The sequence below is a fragment of the Eublepharis macularius genome, chromosome 10, assembly GCF_028583425.1.
Source record: "Eublepharis macularius isolate TG4126 chromosome 10, MPM_Emac_v1.0, whole genome shotgun sequence".
NCBI classification, from domain to species: Eukaryota; Metazoa; Chordata; class Lepidosauria; order Squamata; family Eublepharidae; genus Eublepharis; species Eublepharis macularius.
In genome coordinates, this window is record NC_072799.1 from 18,944,360 (window position 1) to 18,972,229 (window position 27,870).

The window sequence follows — 27,870 nt, forward strand, 5'->3', positions numbered from 1 at the left end:
TGGGCAGTTCACATGAACAAAAATATAGATAAGAAGGGGTGAGGGATATGCAGGTCTTTGGTGCTTTGTCAAAAGCTCTGATTGGGTGGAGCTTAGTTTAGGCTTCTATGTCTGTTGAATGAATAAACTCTGTGCAAACAACTGAGGATCAGTCACCATCCAGGACATTAGCAGAGCACAATGCACCTCTTGCTTGAGATCCCCTTGTTTTTGCTGATTATTTTATATTCCTGTTTGGAGGCCTTTGTCAAGCTTTTCATTCCTGTGAAGAGAAAGGCTGTCGATGGAGAGATCGTCCTGATCACGGGAGCTGGCCACGGACTGGGGAGAGCCATGGCTTACGAATTTGCACAGCGTCGCTGCAAATTAGTTCTCTGGGATATCAACAAGGTAGGAAGGTCCTAGTGTGAGGCTGAGAGCCTGTCTACATTGGAGCAGCTGAGCCATATTCTGGAACATTGGATAACAGGGTCATCTTGGGCAAACTAAGCTTAGTTAAGGTGAGCCTCTAGGGGTTAATATCCCAAATGAGTTAAATAATCTTTTTGACTTTAATTATACACCACTATACAAAAATATAAAAAACACATTAAAATTGGAAACAAATTTATCCTGGCTAGAAATAATAGATTAAATCAACTATACTTCCCCAATTTTTGTTCCTCTTCCAAAACTTATTAGTACCAATCAAACACAAGGAAATGAAATCATGGCAAAGATTAATAAATTCATTTGGTCAAACAAGAAACCAAGAACTAATTTTAGGTTCCTAACCCGTCCAACTAATTTAGGGGGAGTGGGTCTTCCTAACTTGAATATGTACTACAATGCAGTACAACTCAAAAACATTTTAATGTATACTGCAGAAGACAAAAATAAGTGTTGGGACTACATAGAACAAACCTATGCCTCCCCCTCCTATTTAAAAGAAATACTATGGAATAGAACTAAAGATAGACCAAAAAAGATTTCATCCAATCCATTTGTGTCATTCCCCTTATCCATATGGGATAAATTTAGAAAAATGTTGGCATCAGGTGTCTCCCCAGCCCAAGCTTTTCTAGGGCAGAAGTGGTTTGTCCCGGGAAATGCCCCAAACAATTTCAAGATATGGAGGGACAAACGGGTTTATAGGTTACACGATATTATCCACAAAAAACAAATCACATTAGCCCAACTAACAGAGAAACTTGGAACCAGTGTTCCTTGGATACAATATAATCAGATCCATCATATGGTCTTCATACACTAATGCACAGAGATCCTACTCCTTTTGAATCCCTCTTAATGAAAAACAGCTACACAGCCAAAGGAATGACATCCATTATTGCCATTATTGTGATAAATAAATCATATTTGTCAACAATTACATTAACAACAAAAAGCATGGCATATAAATTGTAAGAAAGAATTCAGTGACAACAATTGGAGTTCAATTTGGTCATCAGGTCTTTATTCATTTAAGTCGCTAAATATCAGATGACAAACCTTTAAAATAGTATTTCATACCACTTAACTTATATCACTGTAAGTCCAACTATAACCCTAAATGCTGGAAAGGTTGTAAGGAGAATGGCACCTTTATCCACTGTTAGTGGTCCTGCTGCAAAACACAAATCTACTGGAGTAAGATTGTAGACTATATCGCAAAAACAAGAGGATACAGTATACCGTTTAACCCAGAAATCATTTTATTAAACCTTTGGAACAACTGTTCAGTTCCACCACTGAGGAGAAATTTAATCTTATTATTATATGCAGCTAAATCTTTAATAGCGCAGAGCTGGAAATCTGATAATGTTCCCTCAATCACACAGTGGATACAAAAAATTTGGGACGTTATGGTAATGGATAAGATATCTGAACAGTTAATAATGAAAGATAACACCAATTTTAAATCCTGTTTTTTTGAAAAATAGTTTCCCTTTTTTGATCATGCAACTAATTATGCATCTTATATTTCTTTGCCAAAAGAATACTCAGATTTTGTATTTTACTAGCACTTAGTATTCCAACTCTACTTCTTCAATTGATTAAATTGTTGTTTATAAAATATTTAGAGAATGAAATAAAAAGTTTTGATTAAAAAGCTTAAAGTGTAAATGCTATATGATGTGGTGTAAATCATCATAATTCCAGTAACAAAACATAATATTGGGATGGCTAAATATGAAAACTGTTGTTTAGGTGCTAACCCTGATGCAGAGGCCACTATGTATACAGGAGGTATAGCTCAGGGCAGATGCTTTGCATGTGGAATATCTTAGGAAGGATCAGTCTCAAGCATTTTCAGTTCAAGATCTTGGGTAAGAAGCCTAGGCAAATCTCCTTGATCTGAGGCACAGAAGAACTCCGGTCCAAAGTCTGGGACAGTTTAATGAGGTTTCCATTTTTCTGAATTGGGAAGTCATTGCTTCACTAAGAGCTATTTGTGCTCGCCCAAGCTTCACTACTTGAGTTTTTGAGTAACTACATCTTCACATGCTGTAGGTTAGTGTATTGTCGATTTTATCTGCATCTGAAGGAAGGTTGCTAGATGTCCACTTATGGTGGGAAGCCTCCAAGCAATTTGTTTTGATGTCCACTGGTGCCTCAGACACCCCACATGACAACATGAGGACCTTACTTTCTTCTTTCTCCATCATTCTCCTATTTCTTCTCACACTCCTCTTAACAAAACCTGCCCTTGCGCATGCCCACATGCTACAAACACACTCTCACACAGTGGTGACGCTGTCATTGTTGTGAACTGTCTGTTGTTTGAGGCTGGCTCTGGCTGTCAACGTTTCTTTCACAACTATCCAGGGGTCATTTCGAGCGGGAACGCGCTGGAACGCAGTTCTGGCAGTTCCCCAAAGAGGTCACATGTCAGGTGGCCCCACCCACCTGACTCGGCCATTTTGGGCCTGTTTCAGCCTGGATTGGGGCCAAAATGGCCCAGATGGGGCCTCTGACGGGTGGTAGATCACTCTCTCACTCAGCAGCGGCCCGATCCTGGCCATTATGGGCCCCTTTTCGGCCATTTTCAGCCCCTTTTTGCCATTTTGGGCCCAATTTCGGCCCTGAATGGCCAGGATTGGGTCCAAAACAGCCAGCATAGGTGATGTCAGGGGGTGTGGCATATGCAAATCAGTTATGCTGATGAAACACTGCTGGTGATGTCACGTGTCGTGGCATATGCTAATGAGTCATGCTAATGAGTTCCTCCAGCTCTTTTTCTACAAAATGACCCCTACAACTATCCAACAGTTGAGCAGCAGAGACGTAGGTACGTGAGGAGCCAATGAGCCACCTGGCAGGATCAGGATGGAGTCACTGGGCTCCCAGCAATACAGGAGAAAGAGGGAGGCATCCAGGGAGATGCCCAAGATGGAGCCCAATGCTGGCACAGTTGCCATGACACTGCTGGCTGAGTGAGACTTTGAAGCTTTGTGAATATGGAGGAGGACAGGCAGGGCCTCGGCTGACTGCCACGGGGTATTTAAGCCCTTGCTTACAGGAGCCAAGGAAGATGCAGTAGGCTGAGGTCATAAGCAGTCAGGGGTGGGGGAGGCAGGCCTGCAGGGAGGAAGAGCACCCGAGTGGCCAAGAAACTCCTGCCTGACTCCCCTAATTGAGGCTCCAAGAGTAGCTTTTCAGGGCCAAGCTACAAGTGCTGAATAACAAGTGTCATTTGTCACATAGCTTGGCCCTCAGAGTGAGGTATTTCTGAGGATGAACAGGGTAGGAGCAGATCAAGATGGGTAACCATGTTAGTCTGTAGCAGTAGAAAAGAGCAAGAGTCCAGAAGCACCTATAAGACTAACAAAATTGTTGAGAGGGTATGAGCTTTCGTGAGCCACAGCTCGCGTCTTCAGATATAACTAGAATGTGAGTCCATCAGGAGCAGCAACTCTCAAGCCCTCGTCATGTTTTTATCCTGCTCTTCCTATAAGGAGCTCAGGGAGGTGTAGATGCTTCTCCCCTCCTCCATTTCCTTCTCACAAAAACCTAGAGAGGTAGCTTAGGCTGGGAGAAAGTCACTGGCCCAAGAGGGGCTGGCCCAGCAAGCTTCAGGTCAGAGTGGAAATCTGAACCTAGGTCTTCCCATTCTTACTCCAGTACTCTAACCATTGCCTAACACTGACTAGAAATGCTACGTGGCAAGCATGATTGAGGCATGTATTGGTCTTACTTCCTCCTCCCTTACCGTGGCTAGTGGCAGCTGTGAGATTCTCTCTACATGATATGTTTCTGCACAGGTATGCACTGGACTTAATGTACTTCCTGCAGCCAAACGTCAGCTGTGGGGAACTGCTTCTTTTTAAACAAAGGAGAGCTCAACCCAGCTCAGAATGGAGCCACAAGGGGAGGAAAGGCTCTTGCTTCCCCCATTGCCATTTTCTCACACTGATTTTGTGCTCCACTTGGAGAAACTGTGCACAGGAGTGCATAGTTTAAAAAGACAGCATAGTTTAAAAAGAGCAGCGGAGATTGCTCCTCAGAGGGTTTGCTAATTTCATCTTCACTTCTGGAAGGCTCTGTCAATTTCACTTCTCCAGTCTAAAACTGTGTGGGATCCCAACCAGAGGGCAGCGAGAAATGGAAATGGACTGGAGTTGCCTTCAAGAGCCAGGCTTGGACCTAGATAGGTTATAACGGGCTGGTTTCCCTTCTGGCATTTCACAGCCCCTTCACACAGCTCCAGTGTATAGCAAAGCCTTGACTCTGCAGCCGGCTCTGTCTTTTAAAACTATCTTTCCAGGCTTCCCAGTTATTCATATGTCAGACGTCTTGCGTAGCGAGACTCCCTGAGAGGTTATATCTGTGGAAGTGAATGGGAGTTTAATTTTCACAGACTGAGATTTGACCCTGCTTTAGAATACCAGTTGGTGGGATACAAAAGAGCAAAACTTAAAAAAAAACTTTAAAAAATCACTTTCTATTTATAGCATGGCATTGAAGAAACAGCCGAAGAATGCAAAAGATTGGGAGCCACAGCTCATGCCTTCGTGGTGGACTGCAGCAAGAAGGAGGAAATCTACTGTATTGCAGAGAAGGTTTTCCAAACTAGCAATGATTCTAGTCTCTTAAAATAACAGGATAAAATGAGTACAATCGTTCCTAAAACATCTATGTGGAAAAGGAAGTCCCAATTTCATCTCTTTTTAATTTTAGAGACATCATTTTTGATTACCCGTATCACTACATTTTTTATTACTGGCTTAACACCCATTTTGGGTTCGGTTGTTGGGGAAGCATTAGGGGTTAACTGTTTCTCCACCCTGCAGTCATATTCAGAAGGAAGTGTTCATAACTTGTCCTATTATTTCACCAAGGTCCTATTAAAGTGCCGTAGCTATCATTTAAGTTTGTCATGAGAGCCATTTACTCATGTTATTATGAGATTATCCATTAGTTTACTATTACTACATAGCTGGTCACAGTGTTTACTAAGTTTTATCTTTGGGAAGGGGGGATCTTTGTGTTAGCGCCTTTTTTCTTAACATGCATTGAATTTCAGTCGTGCTTCTGGAAGTGGGCTGATCATGGGTCGGTTCTGAGTCTATAGATCTAAGCCCTGATAACCCTTACGCTGACTCATCATGGTAGAAGTTCTGCCAGCCAACGAGCTATCAGGGATTATCTGGGCTGTTTTGAACATGATCTCTGCCGCTGGGTTTCTGCCATGGTTCAGTCCCTTAAGCAATTCACCTCCCGCCCTCCTTGGCAGCCCTGCAACTCAGTAGAATGGCACAGCCATTCATTCATTGACCTTCCTATTGTTTCCAGGATAGCCATGCATAGCTGTATTTAGAGGAGAATTAACACAATCGACATGGGAAAATATGTCTTTTTATTATTTTCTTGTGGAATTCACTGGTACAGACTTTAGTGGTGTTCAGTAAGTTAGACAGCTTTAAATGAGGATAAGCCTGTTAATGGCTTTTAGCTCTGAGAGCCAGTTTGGTGTAGTGGTTAAGAATGGCAGGATTCTAATCTGGAGAGCCAGGTTTGATTCCCTACTCCTCCACTTGAAGCCAGCTGGGTAACCTTGGGTCAGTTACAGCTCTTCCAGAGCTCTTTCAGCCCCACCTACCTCACAAGGTGATTGTCGTGAGGACAGGGCTTTTTTTTCAGCAGGAATGCGGTGGAACGGAGTTCCGGAACCTCTTGAAAATGGTCACATGGCTGGTGGCCCTGCCCCCTGATCTCCAGACAGAGGGGAGTTTAGATTGCCCTCCGCGCCATTTTCTCTGAGGGCAACCCACTGAGTTCTGCCACCTCTTTTTCCAGAAAAAAAGCCCTGCGTGAGGATAATAATAACACATTTTATAAGTCGCTCTGAGTGGGTGTTCAGTTGTCCTGAAGGGCGGTATATAAATTGAATGTTGTTGTTCTTATTATGTCTAAGTGCAGCATTCATGTTCTGAGGCAGTGTACCCTCTAATACAAATTGTTGGGAGACAGCAGCATGGGTGAGCTTTGGCCTCCCTGTCTTGGGAGCACTAGGTTGGCCATGGTGGGAAATGGGATGCTAGATGAGATTGGTCTATTGGTCAATGTGTTCTTATGTACTTACATGACACTTGATGTTTTGAAGGTGAAAAGAGAAATTGGGGATGTATCTATCTTGATGAACAATGCTGGAGTGATCTCCACCACAGATCTGCTGTCGATTGAGGACCATGAAATTCAGAAGACATTTGAAGTCAACATTCTTGCTCATTACTGGGTAATTTTTCATTAAATCAACAAATGGGTAGTGCTTCTCTGATTAAGATCAGTTTTATAAGTGTGAAGGACAAGTGATCTGGTATGCTGTATTGCAGAGGGTGGCAAATTGTGGCCCAAGGGTCACATCTAGAGTTACAGCACCTTTTCACCCAGCCCCCAAGATGCTTAATACATTGTTGGGAGCCTGCTGGACTGTAGTGTTATCTAGCAGGTCAATGATCCTGAATTATTTTTAAAAAATAGTTTGATGCCAGAGTGCTATTAGCAGCAGCAGAGGGGTGAGAGATCCACATCTGGGTCTCCACTTGCTTTTGAGAGCTCCAAACTGGATTTTTACCCTCTCGGTTTCAAGCGCTGCTCTGGAAGTTCAGAAAATTGGGCAGAAAGCCAGATGGGGTCCTCAGTCTGAAAAAAAAAATTACGCACTTTTCATATAGTGGCTAGAGAGGATTAGATCCCACAAAATGTCTACTAATGGAAGGGGGCGGTTTTGCCTGATTTCTTTTCCCACTGCAGACCTTCAGCTCTGTCCTCAGTGACATTTCTTAGGATCCCTTATCCTCTTAACAGCAGGAATTTGGGGATCTTTTGGAGCTGCAGAGAGAGGAGTTCAGCCTTGCGGCCAGCCTACGATATTTTCCATAGGAACAAAAGTTGTTTACTTATGTGATGAAGAGCAAAGATGTGTGCTCCAGGGCATTTAAACTTGTCCTCACTTACTGGTGAAACCAGTCTAGAAGGGAAAGAAAGGGTAGGAAATCAAAGTTTGCCTCCTCCCAAAGACCACAAGTTTCCTTTCTGTTTGAACTTAAGCATTGCAGACTGAACTTACTACCTGTTTTTTAAAAAAATTATTTTCAATATTTTCAATAACAAAAGGGATGATATTCATTTAACAAAAATACAATAGCTACAGAAGATTTTAACTTTGGTGTTACTTATTACAAGATTTATACATCCTAAGAATGGTTTCAATTAAAGAAATATGCAACACTGATTTTTAATTTTAACACTGTGTCTTATCAGTTGTACAAACAATCAACTGTCCTCCCTCTTGTTGAAATTACCCCCCTCCCCCTAACTCAGTGATTTATAGTAAACTTTCCCTTAATAAAAGTATTAATTTTTGTTATCCATTTTGTTAAGAATGCCGTTGGGTTTTCATTTATTGTTTCTTCCTCATCAGTCCCTCTAAATTTAAGATTTAGTTGACAATTTGAAAGTTCTAGGGATTGTATTCTATTTTGCATTAAATCATTTTCTTTTTGTAAGACTTGAATTTTGTTTTGCAATGAGATACCTTGGATCCATTGAGCAGTCAGTTTGAATAGCTTTAGTAATGTCGAGTTTTATATTACTAATCTGATCAGTTAGGTTTGTAATTTTGTCCAGGATTCTTTGCTCTATATTTTGTAGTAATAAAGGTAGATTGGTTTCAGGTAGAGTTTTACCTGCCAAGTTTGCCTCTGATGCCATTTTAGCTGTGTCTTCTCCTGTGCCATTCTGGGTTTCAATCTGCAGAGGTGCAGGAGTCTTGGAGTCTTCTAGCTGTTTCGTTGTTTGCATTTTTCTTTTCTGCATTATGCTTACCCATATTTTGGGAATTCATATTGATGTGAGATTTTTAGATATTGAAATTGGTTTTGGGGGGGGACGGAGCTCAGGTTTCTGCAACTGTCTTCCTCCGAAGCGACACCACGCCCCAACTGACTACCTGTTTTGACCTGTTTTAATGTTTGCTAATACATCCCAGCTACACAACACAACAGACCACGGTGCAAACTGAAACACGTATAAAAGATCACTGTTTAAAATAGGGCTAATATATCTATTACAGATTTTTAGAATCAACCATAAATAAATGTTATTTGAAATGTCTGTTAGACTATGTAGGATGAAATCCTTAGTGTTCATGTGCACTTATATTTAATTTAATTCAAAGTTTAAGAGGTTTTTTTAATGGCATTAAAAATTTTCAAATTGGTAACAGGAGCTATAGGGAAAAGATGGGGAAGGAGAAGTAGAAAATGCAGAGGTGTGAGATGGGGAGTTGGTGAAGAGAGAGAAAAAGGAGCAAGAGGAGTGAATGGCCAAGGTGGAGAAGGACTGGGTAGACATTGGGTGAGTGGACATGGGGGAAGAAAGATTAGACAAATGGATATGAGGGGAAGGTTGGAGGGAAAGTGGTCACAGAGTTAATAGAAAGGAGGATTGGGTAAGCAGAGTTTGAGAAGGAAAGTGGGGATTTCCCCTCTTTCCTAAGTTTTTATCTATTTCATAATTGATTTTATATATTCTTTTGTTTGTTATTTTTGGTTACAAGTTAATGGCAACCAATTGACTGTTTGTAAGAAAGCAAAAGGGAAAGATGTGCCCAGAAGTCCCATTGTGGAGATGGCTAAATTTGCTCTCTGTTCACAGTGACCCAACTAATATTTAATTAGCAAATTTGCTGCATAGTCCAGGAAGGGACTATGCAGATCAACAGTTCCATCCTGGATTCTGTTTCTTTATCACTACAGAATCTGACAGAATACTGGAAATATTAGAAATAGTGTCTAATATTATGTCTAATATCAGACATATTAGACATAGATGGGTTGCCAGACTTATTCTTTTCCCTTTAAAAATCTAATAAACAACTAACATATCAGACAGTTGATTTCTCCATTTTTATTCACTTTCAGACTTCAAAAGCATTCTTGCCAACCATGATGAGGAACAACCATGGCCATATTGTCACTGTAGCATCTGCTGTTGGTCACATAGTGGCTCCATTTATTGTGCCTTATTGGTACGTATGGCTGAGAATTTTCTTATCAGAAGAAAGGATCGTCTTCCTGTAGTAGGAGAAATATCTCGGTTTCGCAAAAACGGGAAAAAGCCTACCATGAAAGGCAAAATCTAGAAATATTTATCTTTCACAATTCAATATGTTTCTTTTGTGATTCAAACATCAGGGTTCTCCACATTTTCAGACTTTTTAATAAGGCTGAGTAGGGTAGGCAACAACCTATAAATGTTCTATAAATCTCCATTTTCAACCATTCAGCTTCAGAAACTCACAAAACCACAAAGAACCGCAAATCACTGGCCTATCAATTTAAATGTAAAACTGATCAAGCATACTGGAAATAAATACAATTCAAAGCAAGCACCTGTGAGTTGTTCTGCTCTCTTAGGGTTAAGCCACATGACTCTGAGCATGTGGCGGAACGGGCGCTGGCTCTCAGTCCAGGCAACTGAGCCGCCGTCATGGCTCACCCTCTTCATCGCTGCCACCACTCACTGATTCGTACACCACCTGACTAAGGGGCAGTGAGACCCCTCTGGCTGAATTTCCCTACTGGGAAGTGAATTCCCCAATCTTTGGGTGGGCCCTGGAGAATTGGCAACCCACCAAGGTCTGGCCTGATCAGTTTCTCCTGGGCTCCCTCCCTTCCTGTAGCGTGCCAAGTGGGGGAGTTTACGTAGTCAGAGCACCACAAGGTTCTTTATATTCAAAAAAGTATAATTTATTGACTATAAACAGAGCACTATATACAAAGCAGGTAAAGGCACAACACACAGGGGTAGACCCCCCTGTTCAAAACTCATAGGGCAGAAAATCAAACTGAAGAGAACCGCTGTCTGCTTTCCCTACCACACTGTTCCTTACTCTACCTTAAGGGGTTGGTGGTCTGAGGGAAGGTTCACCTTTTATTTCCTTTGTGCTACCTCCCAGGCCCTCCACATTTAGGGCCTAGGCACCTGGGTTTCACCCAGCAGCAGGAGCCTCTCTCCTTCTTCAACCAAGAAGCTGACTGACTTTCCCCCCTCAGGATCGGCTGAGTCTCTCCATTCCGGCTCCACCCCTTATTTTTCCCGCCCTTTCTTGGCCCGGGCAGCTGGGAGTTGTAGTCCAGGAAGAAGGGGGTCCCACACCAAGACTCCTGCAGGCCTCTCCCCAGCCCCACAGCCCATCAACCCTCAGGGGGAACATTTCCTCTCCTTTCTTTAAAAACAGAATAACAGCAACTGGCACTCATTTCACCCCTGGAAACCATTTCGTTACAGAGCATGTGTTCACATGAGGGTTGCTGAGCTGAGGACAGCTTCACTGAATATTTAGAAGCACCCCGCCCCCCCCCCCAAATGTCTGACAGTTTCCTGCACAGCTGCAAAGTTTTTCAAAAGTTGGGCAGCAATCGCATAGCAAACCAAAGATCTGGGTAGGTGAGGAAACCACCTTACATTGCTTCAATCTCAGAATGCACGCGCTACTCATTCCATATGCAAACCTCTGGCCAAGAGAGCCGAATCAACAGCTGCCTCCATAAGTACATGCCTGCTTATGCGTGGGGCATGCTGTGCATTAATTTAGGAATCAATTACTAATCATGGCAGATATTATGCAAACCCTCAATCATGCCTGAAATTTCTTGCAGCTCAAGCAAATTTGCTGCTGTTGGCTTTCACAGAGCTCTGACGCAGGAACTGACTGCACTGAAAAAGAATGGAGTCCAAACTTCATGTGTCTGTCCTATGTTTATAAACAGTGACTTTGTCAAAAATCCCTCTTCAAGGTAATGTATAATGGCTTTAAAATGTTCCTCTGGTTGCATTTAGTCATGATAAACCAGTTTGCTAAAACTTTGTTTTAGTGTGCGTGACAGCCTGCCAGGACTTCATCCCCTGTGCTGGTAGGAGCAGAAGCGGAGCTGTGGCCATGGAAAAGAACAGCCAAGCCTACGCTTCTGGCAGCATTGTACCTGACAGCCTGGTGGCTGGTAGGAGAGGCCATTCAGCTGCCAGCCCTAATTGCACTGGCTGTGTGTGATGTGATGCATCCTCTTGTACTGTTGGAAAAATCTAAGATGCACATGGAAGGAGACAGAGCCAGTTATGCCCAGCTGAGCAGTGGCCAGAGGGTATGGGCTGGAAGACAAGGAGAGGCATGGAAGACGAAGAGAGGTTTGAACGGGCTGTAGGACAAAACATGTTTTGAAGTAAAGTTTAGGCAATGCAGTGAAACAGCTAGGCAATGAAGATTGGGGGGAGTGGGACAGATTCCTTAGTTGGGACAGGGAGGACTTGGCTTGCGCTAGATCTTTCTACTTTTCACTTCTTATTTAACGAAGCCAACCTATAGCAAACTGGTTGCACACACACTGACATTTAGCCATGCAAAACAAATGAATTCAGGATAGCCTTCGAGGATTGTGCTTGCAGGCAGGCAAGAAGGCAAGTAGCTGACTAACTGGAGTATGCAAACAAACTACAGTTTATTATATACCTCTGATAGCCACTAGGGAGTGCAGTAAACTGTGGTTTAATCAATGCTCAATTTATCATGACTTTAGAATGCAGCCCGTATCGCCAACAGTTCACCATTTCTCTTTTCTTCTATAGCAGATGCTCAGTTCAGTCTTTTAAAAATAAACTGAATACAGTTGCACTAAATATTTTAAAACTCTTCTCTGATTTTCTGTCAATAAAAGTCCCTTGGTGTAAGTATGCAGCATCTAAGTCTCCATACCCTGACACCCCTGAATTTTCCTGGTGGGTGCTGGCAGGGACATAAAGACTCACATTGTTGTGGTGGACAATTTGCATGGAAAATGCTTTGAAATGCCACAGATGATGTGAGTATAGTTTCCACTGGGAGGCTTGTTTTCAACAGTTTTCCCATGAGAAATATAAGGTGCACACTGGCTGTTATGCCAGTGCGAGCCGCTTAACATCGCTGATAACGTCTTGAAATGTGTCGCATACTCTTCCACAGAGGTATTGGGCTAACTCTTCCTTCTCCATCTGTGGTTGGACTTCGATGATCCCCTTATTCCTTATAAATGGTTCCAGGTTAGGTTCAGTTTTATATTTAAGCAACAAGCTGGTTCGAGCACAGGGTTTAGCTGCAGTGGAAGATTTCAAGGAAGATGGCAGCAGAGCAGATCCTTCCCCTTTCCCAAGCAGCCTGCTTGGTTGCCCTGAAACTCCTCTCATGCACAATACATCACAGGACTAGGTGCTGCAGGGATCAGAGGGAACCAGGTACAATTACTTCCTCCTCTGCTGAAACAAGTCACTAGCGGAAGGGGGAGAAAGGCAATTTTACCAGAGACACTATAGTCACTGCTGTACACATCCCCTGGTACTTTTTGCTTGTAAGGTTCTCTCAGTTCTCAGACAGGAGTCTTGGCACGCTGCTTGGGGAAAGGGCAAGTGAGGAATGATTGCATCTGCCAATTTCTTCTATGAAAGCGTGATCCCGCTTCTTTAAACATGGTACATCTCTACCCAGACTATAGCTATTGTATGTTTGTTTCTTCAGACTGATGCCGCCTTTGGAGCCAGAAGAAGTAGCAAAGCAAGTTATGGAGGGAATACTAACCAACCAAAATATGATTTTTGTTCCACCATTTCTCAAAGTCAGTGTAATGCTGGATAGGTAAGTTTTTTGAACAACAGAACCCAATAATAAAAATTCAGCTGTTGTTTTTCTGCATTTAATGCTTTAGGTGGCCTACATTGTGTTTAGTTGTTTCCCTGTTGTTTTTGGGATGTTTGCTCTGGTTTGCTGGGTGACCTTGGGTCAGTCAACTTCCCGGAGCTCTCTCAGCCCCACCCACCTCACAGGGTATTTGTTGTGGGGATAATAATAATATACTTTGTAAACCACTATGAATGGGTGTTAAAGTTTCCCTGAAGGGCGATATATAAATCGACTGTTGTTGTTGTTAGAGAGTCAGTACAAAAGGGCTACACTAACACGATGTTTTCATCTTCCTTTTAGGCTTCTTCCAGTTCGTGCAATTCCAGCTTTGTGGAGATTGAATGACCTTAAATTTGATGTCGTTGTTGCATATAAGGACAAAGAAAAATAAGGGACCAGATGCATTCCATGTGATTTTAATTTGCTTTTAATTCCTTGAAGTTTTCATTCTGATGAACAGTACAATCTTACTCAAAGTTATTCCTATCTAAATCCTTTACATTTCAATGGGACTGGATTGGAATAGCTACATAAGACTGCATTAACCCCATGAAACCATGGTGTTTGTTAGTCCTATAGGTGCTACTGGACTCTTGCTCTTTTCTACTGCTACAGACAGACTAACACAGCTATCCATCTTGATTTATCCCCATGAAACCATGTGTCTGTATAAATTAAATGGAGGACTTTCCTGGCATTTTCAATGTGTTTTTGAGACAAAAAGGTTATGCGATTCCTTCTGCATGTTATTTTGCTAGACCAGGTGTTAAGAAATTTCTTCACACACTCAACAGAATTATCATCCTTCTTTATCTATTGATTTAATTTTCTTTCCCACCGTGTCCAACAACTGCATCAAATTTTATTTTTACAAACTTGTTCATAGCTCTCAAGGCACGTTCTGGTACAATTCTGCAAGAAAGATTGAAACATTAAATTACAATAGTACAAAAATGTCTGTTAGATCCACACAATTGTTCTGATTACTTTTCTTGCGTCTACTGTAAATTACATTGCAAAAAGGAAAAATTAGCTTTCGTTTCTCACCTTTCAAGGAGTAGACTGAGTTTCACAAAAGGTGGAACAAATATCATGTTCTGGTTGCAAAGTATTCCATCAATGAGTTTATTCGCAACTTTGTCAGTCTCCAAAATAGGCAATAATCTAAAGTGAAAGGAAAGGATGCATGAAAAGACAGTCCTTGACATAAGGAACATGACAGCTTGAGATCTGTCTTAAACATAGTTATAATAACTTGCCAGAATTTATCTTATTTATTTGCTATGTTTATAGCCCTCCTTTTTCACTGAGACTCAAAGGACAGTGTAAGTTGATACAAGCTCAGTATAAGTGTAAGTTGATACAAGCTCAGTATAAGTCAATACAATCAATATGAGGAGGCATCAAATGTGACTAGATTTACTGAAATCTGAATGAGCATAAGCATATTAGACATGACACAGAGTAGGGCATAACGAAGATAAGTGGTATTACATCAATAGAAAACTATGAAACTACAAGGTAATACATGCAGCAAACTAATAATGTGTCCTGTACATAGTGATACAGTCCACAGTCCCTTTCCCTATATAAAGCACCTTCCTGAACTTTTCTGTCATAGTCTAGTCCCAGGGCTTTTTTTCAGCTGGAACGCGGTGGAACGGAGTTCCGGAATCTCTTGAAAATGGTCACATGGCTGGTGGCCCCACCCCCTGATCTCCAGACAGAGGGGAGTTTAGATTGCCCTCTGTGCCGCATGGCGTGGAGGGCAATCTAAACTCCCCTCTGTCTGGAGATCAGGGGGGGGGGGCACCAGCCATGTGACCATTTTCTCTGAGGGCAACCCACTGAGTTCCACCAGAGAAAGCACTTGAATAGGCAGTTGCTGATCTTGCCCATTTGCAGGATGGCACCTAGAGGAGACCCTTGACCGATCAGTAGAGCTGTCATGGCAGAACGTAGCAGGAGAGGTGGTCCTGCAGACAGGAGGGTCCAATGCCATGCAGGCCTTTGTATGTGATAGTCAGCACCTTGAATTGAACCCAGTAGTTGATAGCCAGCCAATGAAGTGACTGTAGAATAGGTGTAATGTGTAAGTCCAATCTAGCTCCTGATAATAACCGAGCGGTGGCATTTTGTACTAACTAGATCCTCTGTGTTGACTGCTAGGGCAGACCCATGTAAAGTGCATTTCAACAGTCTAATCTCGATGGTACTGTGGCATGGATCCAGCTGGCTAGATCAGCTGAGTCAAGGTCATCTTCCAGGTTGAGGAAATTGGAAAAAGCGTCCTTTGCAGCTGCATGAACTTGCTTTTCCAGCAGTAATGCTGGATCCAGTATAACACCTAGGCTCTTAACTGAGTCATCAAGGGTCAGCTGACCAGCGTCACCTCTGTCCCCTAGCCTGGCCTGAAACCAGACTGAAAAGGATCCAAAGCAGACGAGTTATTCAAAACGACCAGGAGTTGGTCTGCCACTGTTTTCTCAATCACCTTGCCCAGAAACAGATAAATTAGAGACATGATAATAATTGGCCACATTATTTTCCTGTAGTGATTGTTTATAAAGTGGCGGGTGGACAACCACCTCTTTGAGTTGCTGAGGGAAGATACTCTGTGCCAGATGATGGACACCAAGGGCTTGTTAATGTGATCCGTACATGATTTCAGCAGCCAGGATGGGGAGAGATCCAGGGTACAACTTGTGGCTTTCCTATGTACAGAATCTATAAAGTATTCCTGGCAATCTTACACAGTTCTACTCAGACATAGGCCACATTTTATTCAGGAAAGTGTTCTTAAGATAGCAGCCCTAAAGGATTAGAACTAGATCATCACATGGGGCAAAGATTTTACTCCTACACTTAGCTATTTGCTCCAAGAAGCCTCTTGAAGCCCTGGGCACTTAATATACAAACATAATACATTGTTTACTTCAACCTTCCTCCCAGGAGCACAGGGTCTCCCTTCCCATAACAACTCTGTGAGGTAGAGGGCAGGCTCTGAGAGAGCAGCTGGCCAAAGGACACCCAATGGGCTTCATGACATTGTGGGGATTTGAACCTCCAGAGTCTAATCTAACACCCTTACTAGCACCCCACTGGGATTATCAGGGCTTTTTTTCTGGGAAAAGAGGTGGTGGAACTCAGGACTGCACAATGACATCACTTTGGATCAGGTGGAACAAGGGGGGAGTCTTTTAAAGTTTAAATTGCCCTCGGCGAAAATGATCACATGGCCGGTGGCCCTGCCCCCTGATCTCCAGACAGGGGAGTTTAGATTGCCGTCCGCGCCCTAAACTCCCCTCTGTCTGGAGATCAGGGGGCAGGGCCACTGGCCATGTGACCATTTTCAAGAGGTGCCAGAACTCCGTTCCACCGCGTTCCTGCTGAAAAAAAGCCCTGGGGATTATTATTAATTCACTGCATTGATGAACCTGCATAAAAGCAACTGAAATCTATTTTTGAACTGTAGCTATCCATGAAACTTTAAAGAATTTACAGTGCAATGCAGTGACTCCAGGATAAGCCCAGCGAGTTGGATCCAAACAGTTTTTCAATCTCATTCGATTTCACTCTTTATTAGAGCCCCCACCCAGCACAACTTTTGCCCATGCGGCAGACCCCAGGATACCCGGCATAGCCTCTACTCACTCTTTCTCCAGTGGAAAAGCTGGATGGATACAACCTAGTAATTTTTAATAGGTTTAGGCTGCAACGCCTCTGCATAGGACTGTACTGTTAGACGTATTTTCCATTAATAGCAGCCCCTAGGGCAGCACACAGCAAACTACTTTCGATGAAGTATAGAGTTTCAAAAGCAATTAGTGATATAACGTGGGGATCTGCATTTCATGTACTGGAGAGCTTTTACTGTACTGAGACACACAGCAACCACTCTTAAACTAGCATACAAAATCAACTCACCTTCCTTGCAGCTTACCTTGAACTTGGTTGTTTTAGAAAGCCAGTGTTTATAAAAACAGGACAAAGGCATGTGGTTTTGATCCCATCTTTACCCAATGCCAACAATTCTTGAGTAAGGCTTTTATGAAACCCAACAGCCGCAAACTTGCTTGAACTAAAGGGAGGGGAAGGCAATTTGGTTAAACCTTGCTATTATTTCACAAGTCCAAGTTAAACTTTGCTTAGCTTTCGCTAGTTGCACTATGCAAGCTTTGAAAACAGAGCTATTAATTGATTGCTAAAACAGATAAACAACCATTATCCAAACAACTGGTGGAGAGTGCCCTCAAGTCATAGCTGACTTATGGCAACCATTGGTGGGATTGTTCATGGCAAGAGACTAACAGAAGTGGTTTGCCATTGCCTGCCTCTGCAACCCTGGTCTTTGTTGGAGGTCTCCCATCCAATTACTAACCAAGGCCAACCCTGCTTAGCTTCTGAGTCAAGATCAGGCTCACCTGAACTATCCAGGTCAGGGCATCCAAACAATTAGAATCATAGAGAATCACAGAATCACAGGGTTGGAAGGGATCTCTAGGGTCATCTAGTCCAACCTCCTGCACAATGTGGGAAATGCACAATTACCTCCCCCCACACCCAGTGACCCTTACTGCATGCCCAGAAGATGGCAAAATACTGTCAGGATCCCTAGCCAAACTGGCCTGGGGAAAACTGCTTCCTAAAAGTGGTGATTTGCATTACCCTGGGCATGCAAAAAGGGGCTGCAAGAACTAAGCACTGATGTAACCCTTCCTGCCCTACCTCTCATGATCCACCTAGGTTCACAGAATCAGCATTGCTGTCAGATGGCCACCTAGACTCTGCCTAAAAACCTCCAAAGAAGGAGAGCCCACCACCTCTTGAGGAAGCCTGTTCCACTGAGGGACCACTCTGTCAAGAAGTTCTTCCTAATGTTTAGCTGAAAACTCTTTTGATTTAATTTCAACCGGCAGTGTTAATAAAAAAACTTGTGTACTTATGGCAGATCACTTACTACCGACCAACATTATTTGCAACTCTTCAACTAAAGTATCACTTCTATAAGATCAGGTGGATTATAAGAACTCCTTCCATTTTCTACTCTTTGTATTTGACAGAAGGAGCTTTGCCTCTCAAAAGCTCATATCCTGGAAATCGAGTTGGTCTTTAAGGTGCTACTGGATCCCGATCCTGCTCTTCTATTACAGACCAACATTGCTACCCACCCAAAACTCTTTCCAAAGCACTGACAACTACCCACCAGCTATGCTCAAACAGCAAAATAAATACATTTTTTAAAAAAAACTGGCGACACCATTTGGATGCATTCATTCCAGCAATTTTTTGATGGAAAATTAGTGACGGTGGACACAGACCTCAAATGTTCAGAAACCTGTTTCTATTATGCACTGTCAAGAACTCAAAAAATGGCAGCTGCTCTAAATTTCAGTTCTCTGCTAATGTTTGCCAGGCCAGTTATTCTGTATGCATCTCATGGAACACGGGATCCTTCTATTGTTACAAAGCCTTTTTGTTTACTCAGGCTTTTAATTAAGAGACCAATAATTTAACAACATTTATACAGTACATTTTTGTTTGAAAGCTATTCATCATACGTTGCTCAATTATCTTACGTTTTTCTTGTCTGGTTGATTTTGTAGAGTTGAGTTAAAAGTAACCATTTTTAATGTTTTGTGTTTTTATTATGTTTTATTTTGTAAGCCATCTAAGGCAGTGGTTGTTGTGGATTTTCCGGGCTGTATAGCCGTGGTCTTGGCATTGTAGTTCCTGACGTTTCACCAGCAGCTGTGACTGGCATCTTCAGAGGTGTAGCACCAAAAGACAGAGATCTCTCAGTGTCAGGGGGGTCAGGGGGGTGACACTGAGAGATCTCTGTCTTTTGGTGCTACACCTCTGAAGATGCCAGTCACAGCTGCTGGTGAAACGTCAGGAACTACAATGCCAAGACCACGGCTATACAGCCCGGAAAATCCACAACAACCATCGTTCTCCGGCCGTGAAAGCCTTCGACAATACATCTAAGGCAGGTTCCTTGAAGTGGTGGCACAAAAATTTTCTAAGTAAATAAATAAAATACGAGGAAAAATACTTTTTAACAGTGACAACAATATTCTTTTTAAAAGCCAAAAGTACAGATGCATTTTAAAGACTAGCAAAATTTATTCCCCAACAAACTTTCACGAGAATAAATCAGTGAGAGCTCGCATCATCAGATACATAGAGTGTACATCCATAGGAGATATATTTATACTCAAAATTACAATAAAGAAGATGGGAGGGTGTGGAAGATGCTGCAAAGAGAGGCCAGTTTGAAGTAACAACCAATCAAAGAGAAATCCATTTCCACAGAGTGGGTGAGGTCTACTCCTAACTTGAGAAGATTTGCAGAATCGATAAACATAAAATCTAATCCATGAAACAAGATAAGCAGAACTAATTAACAACTGCAAAGAGTGGGTGAGGCTGAGTGAGTGAGGAAACTCAAGGCCCTTGCTCAAGCCTGGAGAAGAGACACTATTAAATTTCTGGATGAATCCCAAGTCAGCACTTTCACTGTGGATTCTCCCTCTGAAGTTTTTTGTAAGGGAACAGCAACCTTCAGATGAAAAACAGTGATTTTTCGAAAAGATTCAAATACTAAGAACACAGCAGGCAAAAAATTACAGCACCCAGTTAAATGATTTGTATGTATGTACATAGACGATTAAAACAGTGTTCTTTACATCATCCTTTAGGACAAAGTCTACTCCTGCTCTTGGAAACTCCCCTCAATACATTTTTTGGAGCCCTGTGCGTTTACAAAACTGACAGGGTAAAACATGTATTGCACAGGGAACCTTCAAACAGTAATGTGAAGGTTCTTGTGTAACATGTTTTACTCTGTTATTGTGCTACTGTTTTTTTTAAGCAGAAATCAGGATGTAGGTCAATTAACTCCTGTAATCATCAGATCATAAGTGAGCTGTGGTCTTGTAATGTCCCTTCTCACCTCTCTATCTTGACTGTTTACTGCAAATCATAATATGACATGATGTCTGAACTGGCAAACTACAGTTTGTACCTTGATTCTGTACCAGAATCAGACACCCGCTGCAAACTGTGGTTTCCAATTCTGATTTAGAGGACAAACGCAAACCACAGTTTGCAAATTCAGATACCATCATCTGTGCTAAACAGCAGATGGAAAAGTAAAGCAGAGAGAGGACAGAGGGAAGGATGCTGGCATGCCAAAACTATGCTTTGGAGGATCAAAGCCAGCATTAGCCAAAAATGACACAGACTGCAGCATTTTAAACACTTTTTTGGTGAAACATGACAGAGTTTATATTGATGCTGAACTGGTACTTAAAGTAGCTCTATTCACGTGGCACAGTGAAGACATGTGTATACCACATGTATGAGCATACATCTGTTTGCAAGAAAGAGCCAACGTGTGTTGTCTTTTACAAATGAAAGTGAGAACCAATACTGGGATAAATGTGGGGTTTGAATCACAAGTTCAGCTGTACATATATTAAATGTAACATGAGAAATAATCAACATATGCATAAAGAAAAAAATCTAGTGTACTGTACATGGATCGAACATGCATTCGCTGTGATTCATGAACAGGGCTAGTAATTACTCTTAAAAGGGAGAAATTAGATCTAAATAATTTTCCTCTCTTCCTTGTAAAGCTAATCTTTGTTGATAACAGAAAAATCTTCACATACCAATAAGAAACCAAGAAGGGAACTGCTACATGCCCACCAGCTGATGCAACTGTGACAATATGGCCGTGGTTATTTTTCATCATCTCTGGCAGGAAGGCTTTTGTTGTCTTCAAGCAGGTTTTAAAAGAAGGGAAAGAAACTTTAGATACTAATGGTTCTCAATCAAAAATACATACAGTCTTCAATTTAGAACTGGGCTGCTTAAATTTAATCTATTTTTTCCCTTGACGTGAAACATCCCTGGGGAGTTGCTATTAGCCCCACTGGAGAATTGTGTGTGCAGTCCCCAAACACATTTCCCCAGTGGGGCAAACAGTGGTTCCTTGCGGTTATTTCAGGTTGATAAAACAGCATGGGGGGAATCGTAAGCTCCCTCTCCCAGTCCACCACAGTGCTGATTCAAATCTGGTTCCCAAACTCTTGGAATTTACTTTTGAGCATGGAACCTCTCAGAGAATGTCTGGATAGAAAGTAATCACGGTGGACATGTGGGGACGCACACGCACATGCACACACAGACACACACAAGGAAACCTACCTAACCTACCTCAGTTTGTTGTGGCCATAAAATAGAGTAAAGAAGAGCCATATAAAACACCCTCAGCTGCTTGGAGGAAGAGAGAGATTAAAAAGTATAGCATAAATGTCTTCCAGGAGTCTAATAAACTGCTTAGTAACAAATGTTGCATTATTGGGGGAGGAGGGCATACACAGACTCTGCCTGGCCCTGGATAGCTCAGGTGAGCCTGATCTCATCAGACCTCAGAAGCTAAGCAAGGTCAGTCTTGGTTAGTAATTGGATGGGAGACCTCAATGAAGACCAGGTTGCAGAGGCAGGCAATGGCAAACCACCTCTGTTAGTCTCTTGCCATGACCACCTCGCCCAAGGGTCGCTATAGGTCAGCTATAATGTGAAGGCTCTCCACCACCACACAAACTCCAAACAATCATACTCAAAATTAAAACCATTCCTTCTTTCAACTCTCTTATGAACATCTTTTAATTAATTTATTTATTTAAAACGTTTATGTCCTGTCTTTCCTCCTCAGACTCAAGGTGGATGGGTCATCAGCTAGGGGACAGTGAACACTCTGACCACAGCTTTGGCATTCCAATTTTTAGAAAATACAGAGTTATTAGGAATTTCTCTTACGGCAAGCAATAAATGTATGTTTTGCACCTGCATAATAAGTCTTGCATGTCTTGCTTTCATTTATTTATAACTGTCTAAATGTAATGCTGCATTCGTTGTTTCCAATGCTGTAAAATATGAAGTCTCTATTGATAGTTACCCAGTGATGAGCAAGAATGTTGACTTCAAACGTTTTTTGGATCTGCTTGTCCTGCGTTGAAAGCAGATCTGCTGCTGCTACCACTCCAGCGTTATTCACCAAGATGCTCACATCTCCAATGTCTCTTTTCACCTTTAAAATATAAGAAATGGAGATTATGAAAATTCAAAAATTGTCAAAGTTAAGCTGCTACTTACTATAAAGAGAAATAGAAGTGCATTTGAATTTTTGTGTAAAGCCTTCTTACAGGTCTGACTCAGACAGGAAGGCAGGGCAAAAATTAAGTAAGTGAAACAAATAAAGTGAACCTTTTGAGACTCTAGGGGCCAATTCATACAGCCAGGGCTCATTTCGAGGGGGAACGCACAGGAATGCAGTTCCGGCAGTTCCCCAAAGAAGTCACGTCAGGTGGCCCCACCCACCTGACTCTTGGCCATTTTGGGCCCATTTCAGCCTGGATTGGGGCCAAAATGGCCTGGATCAGACCTCTGACGGGTGATGGATTACTCTCCCACTCAACAGTGGCCTGATCCTGACCATGTAGGGCCTCTTTTCAGCCATTTTCAGCCCCTTTTTGCCATTTTGGGCCCAATTTCTGCCCTGAATGGCCAGGATTGGGTCCAAAACAGCCAGGATAGGTGATATCAGGGCATGTGGCATATGCACATCAGTTATGCCAATGACACACTTCCGGTGCTGGCAAGGGGCATGGCATATGCTAATGAGTTATGCGAATGAGTTCCTCCAGCTCTTTTTCTACAAAATGACCCCTACATACAGCTGATATGAACATTCTCTACATGATCATCCCCATGTATGGAGTTTTGTGGAGAAACTACTGCTGTAACTGGCATTGATATACTAAATGGAATTCAAGCTTGTCTTTACAGTGCTTTTCACCCCTCTCCTGTTGTTGATGTGCACTGACAGTTTGAAATGCACGTGAATGTCATTTCTGATTTGAATGATGGCTATGTTGATTTACAGTCTTTCAACTTTCTAGGGCATAGACTGGAGCAACTCTGCTTAGGACTGCACTGTAAAGTATAGAAAACTAAGAAGTGTTGCTCCTGTTAATTTAAACCATGGAAGAGTAAGAAATCTTTGGGCAAGGCCTTTTCCTACTTAAATCATGAATATGTTAAAAAGGTATATGGCAGAAAGAGGTAACTTCTGGGCTCATTTACCATTCTTTTTATAAAAGTCGTTTTGTTTTCAGACTTTTTTAGCAGTCTTGTCGGCCAGTCAGAGGAACCTCTGAGTCTCGCTCACAGCAATTCTCACCTTCTCTGCAGCGTTATAGATTTCCTCTCTATTGCTGCAGTCCACTGTGAACACCTGTGCTGTGGCTCCCAGCTTTCTGCATGCTTCTGCTGTTTCCTGAACACCATGCTGCAAAGGCAAAGGGGGAAATCATGTATCCCTTTGCATCCTATCAGTAATATGTAACCAGGGTAACAAAGTAAGGTGTAACTTAAGCAGTGACTTCAAGGTGTAACTTAAGCAGTGACTTCAAGGTGTAACTTAAGCAGTGACTTCAAGGTGTAACTTAAGCAGTGACTTCTTCATTGCTATGACTCAACCCTGGAACACATGAAGTACTTGACATTAAAGAAGAGGGACTCTTACGCCAAAATGCTTCTCCGCTGATGGCAAATACACTCAAATTAAGATCCTTCACAACTGACCATTAGTGGTGGCCACACTTACCAAAAAGCTCTCCCACCAGCCTGTGTAGATCATCTAACAATCTGTATTCACTCAGCATTACGTTGCCTATTCTTATTCTTTGTTTTGTACTGGTGAGTACCCTCCGTTGTGGTTAAGAGCGCAAGAATTATTATTTCTTTGCAATACTATAGTAGACAATGTTTTATTCAGCATTTTGTTATCCAGACAATTCAATTAAACAGCATCTGTCACAGCATGCATTATGTTCAGGGGCAGGACACCCATCCCTGCACTTACCAGTCACTGGGGAGAGAGGGAAGGAAGGCCAGCTGCCTGGCTGGCTTCCTGCTGCCACTTCTTCACTCAGTGCTGAAGCTGCCACAGAAGATGAGCAACTTGTTTGAGCACTGCAGCCTGTGGCAAGGATGGCTGCAAACTCAGTACCCTTTAGGATGCTGTGGAGGAGCCAAGCAGGCAGCAGCTGGGACTTGCTGGCCAAGATAGTCTGCACTTAAAAGAGAGGCCCAGGAAAAAAAAGACCCACAGTCTTCTGCAAGCCACCGTCTGCCTTAGAGAGCCAGAGTGGTGGTATGGCTAAAGTGGTGGACTAGGATCTGGGAGATCCAGCTTTGATTCCCCGCTCTGCCATAGAAGCTTGCTAGGTGACTTTGGGCCTGTCACAGCCTAACCTACCTCGCAGGGTTGTTGAGAAGGAAAAAAATGGAGAAGAGAGTAATGTAAGCTACTTAGGGGGCCCATTGGGGAGAAAGATGGGGTATAAATGAAGTAAAAAAATTCCCCGCTACCTTCCCCCCCCCCCTCCAACCACCAAAGCTATCTTGGAAGCTATCTTGAGCAGTCTGGGCTGAAACCAGTCATCAAACCTCTTCCATTTGCATCTCTGCTGTAAAGGGAGAACACCGCATTGCTACGTCCAGGCTGACAAAGGCATAGCCTTGGTATCATGGCTCTGCTACAGGCTGCCTTCCCTGTCACCTCTCCCAGGCTTGGCAGCTGAGTCAGCCTGAGATGAACCACAAGCATGGCTAGCTGGACAACACAGCCCTGCCTGCACCTGAACTGATATCTGTAGCTTAAAGGAGAGGTTGCCCCATTATGGCCCAGTGAGACCCATGTCTTTTTTGCACCCCCATGATCCTCAGGGTTTGTGAAATCAGAGGCATGGACAAATCCATCGTTTTTTATATCAAGGCAGGGTCCCTTAACTAAGATATGTACTTCCCCTCAGTGCTTTTAAAAGGAAGTAGCCTATCTGCTTGAGAATTTCAGGTGAACATTAATCAAGGACCTTTCTTTGTCTCATACCTTGGCCATGAGTAGCAGCCCAAGTTTGCTGGACAATAACTGAGGCCCTCAGAATCTCCCTCACAATATAGATCTCCTTGGAAATATAATCAAGAGCACAGGAAGGGTAATCAACCCGGGTCCCGGCAATTGTCAGCAGATATGAGTCATGCCTGTGACCAAAGTTAACTCTATGATCTCTATGAACTCTACGTTGGGCATGACTTCTCCATTACATAACCTAGTCATCCCTTACTAGTACCCTTACAAAAAGAGATTTGAATTATCTAATGCCATCTCAGATTTTATCCCTTTTACCAACTGGGTCTCAGATTCTAAAGTTTTGCCAATTGTGTTGCAACCCAGATTTCAGGACCCAGCTGGGCCCTGAAGCTTTGGGCCAAAGCCATTATGGATCCTAGTTCTGTACTAATTTCAACCAATAGCACTGCTTACCTTATTCATGCCAGGTAAATCTAAGGGCATAAAGATGGCTGCAGTTGTCGCCAATTCCAAGCCTTCTTCCCCTGCTGACATGAAACCAGGCTCCTGCCCCACTCCACTGGGTAACTGGCTCCGCTCCCAAGCCTTCTTTTGTCACTCCTGACAGGCCTTTAAATTTTAAACTGATCATGGAGAAGTGATATGGACGCAGCTCTCGTTCGTATTAGGGAAATGACCTGAGAATGAGATACTTCAGTAGTCTTCTCTCCTTGTCAGCTGAATGACATTTTTACAATGTATCTGAAGAAGTGAGCTGTGACTCACAAAAGCTCATACCCTACCACAAATTTTGTTAGTCTTATAGGTGCCACTGGACTCTTGCTCTTTTCTGTTTTTAAAATGTATTAAGGATAATCTTTGTGTTGTGAATTTTATGTTATGGGTATCTATCCTTTGTTAAGTAGATTGGTCTTCACTTAGTTGATATTCCAACAATAGAATCTAATAGGTTGGCGATTTTCTTTTTCTGGAGTGGGAAGTTAACTGCATGATGGGGTTTAAGACCAGTATTCTGCACAGGTGTGTGTGAGGGGCAAAAAAGCATAGCTAGTAGTTTGAATTTAATAAATTCAGCAGGAGAGTGCTGAGAATCTTTCCTTTAGACTTGGTGTACATGAAGGTTGTCAGTCACTCTGGTTATTACTTTAAGATGATACCCCATTAGTGTCAACCCAATCTGTGTTCCTTTTGTGTGGCTGGTTCTGAGAAACCAACCCGCAGAGAAGAGATGGGGTGAAGTTGCCGCAGAAGGGACAAAAAGATGCAAAGAGTTGAGTTGCAAAGGGTTTTCTTGATAGGAAGGAATAATCAATAATTGATAGGAAGTGTAATCAATAACATTCTCACTTAATTAGTGACTCCTTTCCTGTAGCACCTATAAGACTAACAAAATTTGTGGTAGGGGTATGAGCTTTTGTGAGTCATAGTTCACTTCTTCAGATACATTTTAAAAATGTCATTCAATTGACAAGGATACTACTGAAGTGATTCTCAAATCATTTTCCTAATATGAGTGAGAGCTGCATCTACATCACTTCTCCATGATCAGTCTTAAAATTTAAAGGCCTTTTTTGAAGCAGACTGCACCCCAAGTTGCCTTGGATTTTAACCCATTTTCCATAATACCTTTCTTAAAACAGACACAAATCTGCAAATCAAAACTGAGTTGCAAAGAAATATTTGATCAGTATTACAAAACAGTAATTGAAATTAGGTGAATTTTATCTTCATTCTTTTGATATGCAGAGGTCAAAACTAAATTCTGTCCAAAATCAGAGGTCGATTGCAACCCTCAGTGCATATTTATTTGGAAGCAAATTCTATTGAAATCAACTGGGGCTTACTTCTCAGTAATACCATAAATAATTATAATCACCCACAAAGTTATTAACACTTTCCACCCAAATCGAGTACTTCTTTTTCCTGTTTTGATTCAAAATGGGGAACAATGTCTACCTTGTTTATATCCCAAAGAACCAGTCTGCTTTGACGTTTGGCAAATTCGTAGGCTGTAAGTCTTCCAAGGCCGTGTCCTGCTCCGGTGATAAGCACAATTTCACCACTGACAGATTTTCTCTTGAGAGGAATGAAAAGTTTCACCAAGGCCTCCACATAAGAATAGATTAAGGTGACTAAAAGCCAGAGGAACTCAAGTAACAGATTCATTTTTCTTTGTTCTGCACATATACTTTTGACCCACTCTGACTGTAACTGGACTTTGTGATATAATAGGCTATTTATTTACTAGAGATAAGAAATATTGACCAATAAAATGGAGGGAAGCTGTACTATTTGACTGGAAATATCTCTTCCAGAGGGATTATCAGGAAGAAGTTCAAAATTTACATCTATAAACTCTCATGTTAAGCTTATTATTTTTATCTGGGGCAGTGAGTTTTAACAGCTTAGGAAAATTAAACAGGAGTCCAGTGGCACCTTATTATGTTGCTACAGAGTAACAAAGTTACTGTTCTGGAAGTGTTTGTAAAACCCATCGCGAGCCTTTATAGACACTACATGTGGGTGAGTCAACCTCCAGGTGGGGTCTGGAGATCCCCTGGAATTACAAGGGATCTCCAGACCATACAGATCAGTTTCGCCCTGGAGAAAATGGCTGTTTTGGAAGCTGGGCTCTGTGGCGATATACCCCGCTGATGTCCCTTCCTTCCCAAACCCCGACCTCGCCAGGCTCAAACCCCCCAAACTCCGGGAATTTCTCAACCTGGAG

The 27,870-nt window shown here is 42.3% G+C and overlaps 2 protein-coding genes across 2 annotated transcripts; one reads left to right on the forward strand and one right to left on the reverse strand.

The window, feature by feature from the left end:
* Positions 1 to 39: 39 nt before the first annotated feature.
* Positions 40 to 13,692, forward strand: LOC129336577 (estradiol 17-beta-dehydrogenase 11-like). The gene is made up of 7 exons (XM_054989753.1): positions 40 to 390; positions 4,932 to 5,039; positions 6,584 to 6,715; positions 9,405 to 9,511; positions 11,145 to 11,282; positions 13,031 to 13,147; positions 13,493 to 13,692. The coding sequence occupies exons 1-7, from the start codon at positions 181 to 183 to the stop codon at positions 13,581 to 13,583; spliced, it is 903 nt and encodes a 300-aa protein (XP_054845728.1). The 5' UTR covers positions 40 to 180; the 3' UTR covers positions 13,584 to 13,692.
* Positions 13,604 to 27,579, reverse strand: LOC129336576 (17-beta-hydroxysteroid dehydrogenase 13-like). The gene is made up of 7 exons (XM_054989752.1): positions 27,099 to 27,579; positions 23,448 to 23,555; positions 22,164 to 22,295; positions 20,872 to 20,978; positions 17,136 to 17,273; positions 14,240 to 14,356; positions 13,604 to 14,104 (listed from the first exon to the last, which is right to left on the reverse strand). The coding sequence occupies exons 1-7, from the start codon at positions 27,306 to 27,308 to the stop codon at positions 14,014 to 14,016; spliced, it is 903 nt and encodes a 300-aa protein (XP_054845727.1). The 5' UTR covers positions 27,309 to 27,579; the 3' UTR covers positions 13,604 to 14,013.
* Between the last annotated feature and the right edge of the window lie 291 nt (positions 27,580 to 27,870).